The sequence below is a fragment of the Ammodytes marinus genome, assembly GCF_949987685.1.
Source record: "Ammodytes marinus genome assembly, chromosome: 9".
NCBI classification, from domain to species: domain Eukaryota; kingdom Metazoa; phylum Chordata; class Actinopteri; order Uranoscopiformes; family Ammodytidae; genus Ammodytes; species Ammodytes marinus.
In genome coordinates this window covers 19,808,110-19,815,710 of record NC_137213.1, presented here as the reverse complement: position 1 = coordinate 19,815,710, position 7,601 = coordinate 19,808,110, and the positions used below count along the sequence as shown (strand labels likewise).

Sequence of the window (7,601 nt, the reverse complement as noted above, 5' to 3'; positions counted from 1 at the left end):
GTTGTTTGAGGTTTTTGCAATATTTTAGGGGATGGAATTAGGAGGAGTTTGTTTTGGGAAAAACACATACTGGCTTTCTAGCTGAGATTTAGATGAGAAGATTGTAACACGGACAATCATGTCCGGTCAATAGGAAGCCAGGAAAGGGTTAGCTTAGCTTACAACAAAGACTGGAAACAGAGGGACTCAGCTAGCCTGGCTCTGTTCCAGTGTAAGAAAATCTGCCCACCAGCACATCAAAAACATACTACGAAACATGTTATATCTCATCTGTTTCGTATGTTACAACAAAAACTACGTTATACGAGGAGTTATGCTATTTCTTGGCCCATCAGGTGTGACCTTCCTCCCTCTTTTCAAATACATCTCTGCAAGAGAGCCAAACTATTTCTCAAAACGTTAGAGAGCTATTCCTTTATGCTATTTAGAGAATAAAGGGCGGATACTAATACATGATGTAATTTTTTTCTGCATAACCTGTATGAATCCACCAGTAACCACAGGTGTCCCTCTCCTAACTATATTCACTTTGTGTCTCATCATTTCTGACTCAGTGAAGGCACGTGGAACCAAGAGGATCTGAGAACACCAGTCTCCTCTCAGATGTATCTGCATTTTTCCCTCCATCCATCCCACTCGGCCCTCCCCCTCTCTCTTTTTCTCTTTCTGCGAATTTCAAACTTAAAATGGGAGAGGCGTTAAGGCGTTCATCCAATACTGCAGGGTCAGAGTATTTTTATTTATTTATTTATTTATTTCGCAGAGCAGAGCATTCGCTCCTCATCCGGACTTTGATGGGTTTCTAGTGAGGCAGCTGAGCCCGGGCCAAAAACACTGACAGGCAGCGAGAGCCTGGGAGACGGAGAGGAGAGCAATAGATAGATAGATGGCACTTCACATCTGCTGGAGGTTCAACAGAGTCAAGGGGTCTCTCCTAAATCTAGTTGAGGAGGAACATCTTTCAGACCTCAGGGACCACCCCGCAAAACCTCCTCCTCTTTTCATGAAGGAACAAACGGGCCAGGCAGGGTGAAGGTTTCAGAGAACATTTGTCACGCGGGAGAATTTTGGCTACCGCTCTACTAAAAGTCAAGTCCCCCCCCCCCTCTTTATCACCAACTGGCACCAACCGCATCCTTTTCTCTGTGTCCATCTCTCCGTCTCTTTCTTACTCAGCGTCTCTTCTTCTCTCTTTGAATTACGGGTCTGTTTGTTATACAATTAGCCTGCTGGGATGCTTCATAAATAAAACTGAGGGAGGACATCAGTTGAGTCGCTCTCCCTCTTTCTCTATTGGTCTCTGTCCATCTGTGTGTGTGTGTGTGTGTGTGTGTGTGTGTGTGTGTGTGTGTGTGTCTGTGTGTGTGTGTGTGTGTGTGTGTGTGCAAACATGATTTGTGTGTGTGTGTGTGTGTGTGTGTGTGTGTGTGTGTGTGTGTGTGTGTGTGTGTGTGTGTGTGATTGAATAGGGGGAGTGAAGCCGTGTTGTAAAAGTGTCTCCGCCAAGGCTGCTGTCCACCGTCCACCCTACTTTCTCACACAAACACGCGCATTCAGTCTGAGTCTTCACTATCACAACAGTCACCATCAAACATTACACATCATCCATAGGCGATAGGCATGAACAGCTTGCATATTTGTTACTGTAAAGTTCAGACAAGATTTGTAAGTGGCATCTTTTTCCAGATGGCTGTTGTTATGTAGGCACACCTCACACTGAGACCTATAGCTTCTTCTACTGATACGCAGTGCAGGACTTAAAACAACTCTAGGCACATCTTGGATTTTTTAAAAGATACCAAATAGGGGGGGGGGCACCCTTAGCTCAGTAGGTAGGGCATCCCCCCCCCCCCCCCAGGCCGGGCCCAGCAGCAGACCCGGGTTTGATTCCCACCCGCGGTCGATCTCTGCATGTCACTCCCCTCTCTGCCCCATTTCACCTCTGTCTCTTCATACTGTCAAATAAAGCATGAAAAATGCCAAAAAATATCTTTAGAATAAAAAAAAAAAGATACCAAATAAACTGATTCTATTGAAGATATTGAAGTTTGATGACGTGATGGTACATCTCAATATGAAAAGCACTGAAAAGGCTGGGGTGGGAGCTAGCTTGGCACTGAACAAAGATAACACAATTCAACTACAAGTACCTTAATACTCAATTAAAACCATATACAATCTTTTATGTGACATAAATAAAAAGCATTGTACGAAAAACTGTAAAAATCTAAGTTTTAGCAGGAAAGCAAATGCAGACTTCCTTAAAAAATATGTTTTTACAAAAAAAATACATTGTCATTTTTAGCCATGAAACAACATGGCGTTACTGCGACTCTAATGGATTGGCATTCATAACGTATCTTTGTATCGCTGACCTATCTCCAAACTACATTTGCCCAGAGGACGTTTATGATACGCCTTAGGCCTACTATCATTCCGTAAAAAGTGGGAAAAAAAATCGGATTAATTTGTCGTAATGTGGTGGAACATGTTGCACAGTTAAACTCTGCCATCACCAACTGGCAACCATGCGAGTTATCCCTTTTAACACGATGACAATTCTGAACATATTCCTAGAACATATCAATACACAGAATAAACGATCAGATGTAAATTACAACACAAACTCAACCTCTGTCACTGTTTTCCATCATTACCATCATTAGTGAAAAGCTTGTTAACTCCTGCACCGATGATTGTCACTCATTGGAGAGATGGGTCTCAAAATTGGCAACATAAGTTGACTGAGAGTCACAAATGAGTTCCACCATCACATCAACATACCACAACAAATGATGGTACAATGGCCATGTGGCACCCCCAAGGTTACTCACCTTTACATGCACCGCCCTTCTCTTGATATCCTGGGTTGCACAGACATCCACCAATAGGAACCAACCACTCTCCATCGGCCCCGCAGTACATTTTAGGCTCGTCCCTCTCCTCCGATTGGTTGACACAAGACCCCCTGACCTCCACCAAGGAAGAGGTATCCGCCCCGGTAACAGTGTCGGGAAAGGTTGCTAAGTTACGGACGGTGAGCGGGCAGGTTTTGTAGAAAACTCTGACGGAAACCAAAGCGATGCAGGCGCCAACATCCTGGAAGGCCAGGTAGAAGCCCTTCCGGGTTGTGACTTTTACGTCTCGCACCTCAGTGTTCAGTTTCATGATGCGATCGCCAACATCCACCTGAATGCACAAGAGGAAAGCGCAACATTGATGAAATGTGCGGCAAACTGTGGTGTCAGCCCTTATTAATTCAATTTGCTTATTCATCCCTGAGTGGGAGTTGCTATTGAACCGTGGCTGATCTTTAAATTTCAGCATTTGGCTCTAATCCAGATTGGCTTTCTGGATTGAATAAGGTAAAATCTGCTGTAATGCTTACAATGTTACAATCACAAGTAATTTCAGTAAGGACTTAGCAAAAGCAGCCTGGCTGCCAACATGCCTGGGACAGCAAAATGGACGAGGTAAAAGTGCTTGTAAAACAAATGTAGAAAAATAAAATCCCAGCTAAGTGCCACAGGGTTTTTTATATTCAAGATAAGAGCAAATTAAAGTGAGCTGAGGAGGGACGATAAAGAACACCAACTCAACTTTTTTATGTACGCAAGTACACAACAAACTGTAACAATGAAGAACCTTGAACGTTGAACCAGAGCGTGACGCAGCTGTTTAGTGTTACCTGGGTGAAGCTCTCGTCTGCTGCCACAGTGTCCACCTTAGTGAAGCTGCTCTCTTTGATGTAGCTATCCCTGTCCTCGTTTGACTCGTGGTAGTACAGATTGAATGTCTCCTAAAAGACAAAAGGGGACAGAAAAAAAGTCACACCGAGGCATCTATTTATCATCATCAGCCCTCATAATTTATCTTATTATTAGCAATTGTGTCAATTGTCCATTAAACATAGGTGGAAATCCTTGTTGTCATCAATGACCATTATGTTCTGTCAAGACATTCTAATTATGTGTTGTTGTACCTTGCAGGTGCCGGTGACCCCAGGCAGGCTATTACAGTCCCTCAGGGTGAACTTGACTTCAACGTAGACCCGCTGAGCGCCAGAGCGAGGGATCCAGTCTGTCCTCAACCAGTTGTTTTGATTGGGTTCTAAGACATTGCACACCTGGTACGTTCTGATGGGGATGTTCTTCTCATCCATAATGCTCACCTCTTCCCACTGCAAACAAACAAACACACACACACACACACACACACACACACACACACACACACACACACACACACACACACACACACACACACACACACACACACACACACACACACACACACACACACACACACACACACACACACACACACACACACACACACATACACACACACACACACACACACACACACACACACACAGTTGTATTAGTACACTGACAGGGATGTCCATGGCTACACTTCATATTCCAGGTCCCTTAATAACAACAAATATGTTCCATGATTTTTTAGATTGATTTACTGCCTCCCAGATAAAACAATGGTTTCTATTCATGCCGAGATGAATACAGAAATCTGTTTGTAGGTTGTTAGAAACATCATTAAAAAAGGTTCCTTATCAAAGGAATCATTTAAGTTATGAAAATGTAAGGTGACGCAAATAAGTTTTCGCATTCAATAAACGTTCACATATGAAATGTGATAGTTAGCTGCCAAGTAGCAATGCTTTTGAAGTGATGTTGGAAAATGAAACCTTGGAAACAAACAGCTTTAACAGATGCTGTCAAAGGTATAATGTGAATGTGGAAGTGTCTTGTGCTGTAAAAGAGTTTCAGATGCAGTAATTGAATGCACCAACAAGCAACGGTTTTAAAAAGCAGTCCCTGACAGAAAATAATGTGTGCTAAATATGTATAGTTATCGTTGTTCAACAACAACAAGTTCAAGTCTGTGAAAGTTGATTTTCTTACTGCATGGCAATGCAATTCATTTCAGGTGTTGCAACCTCTGATTCACCACTGTCATTTGAAAGCTCACAGGCTAACAGTCATTCTCACATCAATATTCTGCAGTAGACAGTGGTCCAGATTTGTTGCGACTCCAGGGTTTTTACAGGCACATTTCCACCCGAGTGACGCGGGCTCAACCTTCCCTGCACCATCCATCTCAATAGAGCAAACTATTTGCCTTGTACTGTGACCCCTTCAAATGACCGCTGAGCCTCCCAACTCCAAATTGGCTTTTTATAGCCACTGAATAATAATTTGCTCTAGTGAGAGTATACACACTAAATGCGCCGTGTCGAGAGAGAAAAAAAGGAGGGAGTCAGAGAATGCGTGTGTGCTGGGCTTTGGGGGTTTGTGTGTGAGTGGGTGTCTAATTGGGCCCAATCGATATATCATCAGTGACGATCTTATTGGGCCAATATCGGCACATTTTAGATTCAATCAACATCGTCGATATTAGTAACTGCAGTATATGTTTCACAGGAGTGTGAGGCACCTTTATTCAAGTTCCTATATTTATGTCCTTTTTGAAAATAAAGTTTAATGTTTAAACATCGGCAGACATATCTTTATCATATTTATATTATTCTCAAGTATCAACATTGGTATCGGCCTAAAAAAATCCAGCATCCATGCGGCCCTTTTGTATGTAACTCTGCACTGTTCTATGAACGATGTGTACGCATGAGCACGTGGTCACGTCTTTGTGTGTTTTTGCATGCTGCTGTGCATAACATATGTGTGTGTGAATGTGAGTATTGAGGAGGAAAGCTGTAAAAAAAATGCTATCATGGGGTATGATGCCTTCTTGTCTAGTCTTTTTGGGATTCTTTGTCAGCATACAGAAGTCACAGCTGTCAGAGGGGGAAGAGAAAGCTTTGCACTTGCCCCAACCATACAGAGATGGAGTTGTGTGTGGACGTGTGTGTGTGTGTAACTAAGGGCTGCGGAAGGTGGGGGGGGGGGGGGGGAGCCTGCAATCAAAAGCTCAGTGCGTGCAGACCAGGACCCTGTCAATCAAGCAGCATGTGAGAGAATGAGAGCATGGTAACTAAAGAAATAACAGTCAAGTTCACCAATAACTCTTAAACCAACAAAGAGGTGATATAGACACCAAGCAAAAGGGAGAGGGAGTTGTATGGTTAAAGATGACAGGTCACTAGTACAAAAACAGAGTACAACAGAGAAGAGAAGACATCATATTAAATGGATTTTTCCAGGGTTCATTCTGGCAACTGCAAGGTAGTAAAAAAAAATCATTTAAAAATAACACCCACCACCAAGCTGCTTTATGCCTTGTAATGTGCCAAACATGTTGCCAGGGAATCTCATGTTAGCACTCAGGCTTGGTGAACAACAGTACACTTCAATATCATATTCATATCTGTGGGAAGATTATTTACAGTTTCCAGACCAAGAGTGTGCAAGCGTGTGTGTGTGTGTGTGTGTGTGTGTGTGTGTGTGAGTGAATCATATGAGTGAGTGTGTTCTCCAAAGAGAGTAAAGGTTGTAAACAGCTAAGACCAGTAAATCAGTAAAAAAAACTCCCACTCACCCCTCCCTCTGAAGGACTGGCTGCCCATTTCAGCTCTCCTGGCACTGTCCTGGTATCCAACAGGGTCACTAAAATGCACATGCATGCATGCACACACACACACACACACACACACACACACACACACACACACTTTCAATAAAATAAATTATGACCATTTTTAAGCAGTGAGAAATGAGTTTCATTTTTTTCATTCGGAAGACTTTACCACACCACAATATGATTAGGCTACTGCATGAACTACTACAAGCATTAGACTAATAGTAAATTAGCAGGATTACCTCCCTTGAATTGCTATTGTACATAACTACTTTTAATAGTAGTTGTCATTTCCTTTAACCAATATCAGATGAAGTATCTATACAGTAGGCCTCATACATAACAGCATTGATTTAACCGTGTAAAACCTGATTAATGCATTATACACAACACGAAAGTTTGGGTTTTAGAGCTTTCGGTGTTTATGAATAAAACGATGAAGTCTCCCACATTGAACTGCAATGTGTGCTACAACGGCCACATCATGTGGAAATATCCAAGAAACTTAAGACTTTCGTGACAGCACTAGACGACATGCAGCTAAACTCCTTGGAGAACTCCGCGAGAACACAGAGGAAATCCAATTTCCCCCCAATTATAACTTTTTGGCTGTTCCAGGATTCATGCACAGTATTCGCCCTGCTCTTAACCATCCAGGAACGCGCACGGAGCGCACGCAACGGCGTCTCCCAGCGTGCAGGAGAGGACAACACGAATCTTTCATCAGGCTCGGACGATTCCCTCTTTACTCACCTTCGTTGGGTGAATAAATCCTCGTCCTCGAAGAACTTGAAACTAGAGTTATTATCCAGATGAACGTAGACAATGTTCTGCATACATGGGCAGCCATGTGTGCCGTGTGTAAGCGCGTGTGTTCCCCGTTGGCTATACGCGCAGGCTGAAGCCGCTCCATCCCGGTGGGAAAAGTGTGTGTGAATGAAACCAAGTGTGAACGCGAGTTGGATGCAGCAGCGGAGGCTGGGGCGGTCTCTTCCACTCAGATGCTTCCCATAATGGTAATTTAAATTACATGAGCCAAACGACAT

The 7,601-nt window shown here is 43.1% G+C and overlaps 1 protein-coding gene across 1 annotated transcript in view; it reads right to left on the bottom strand.

The window, feature by feature from the left end:
* The window catches only part of LOC307255761 (ephrin type-A receptor 4-A-like), a gene marked incomplete at its 5' end in the record, with an annotated part of 24,081 nt that extends 16,613 nt beyond the window's left edge, over nucleotides 1–7,468 (bottom strand). The window contains 5 exons of the mRNA XM_080034528.1: nucleotides 2,835–3,189; nucleotides 3,689–3,799; nucleotides 3,983–4,180; nucleotides 6,517–6,584; nucleotides 7,309–7,468. Coding sequence (XP_079890654.1) covers nucleotides 2,835–3,189; nucleotides 3,689–3,799; nucleotides 3,983–4,180; nucleotides 6,517–6,584; nucleotides 7,309–7,468 — 892 coding nt within the window. The remainder of the gene's footprint in view (nucleotides 1–2,834; nucleotides 3,190–3,688; nucleotides 3,800–3,982; nucleotides 4,181–6,516; nucleotides 6,585–7,308) is intronic.
* Nucleotides 7,469–7,601: the final 133 nt, after the last annotated feature.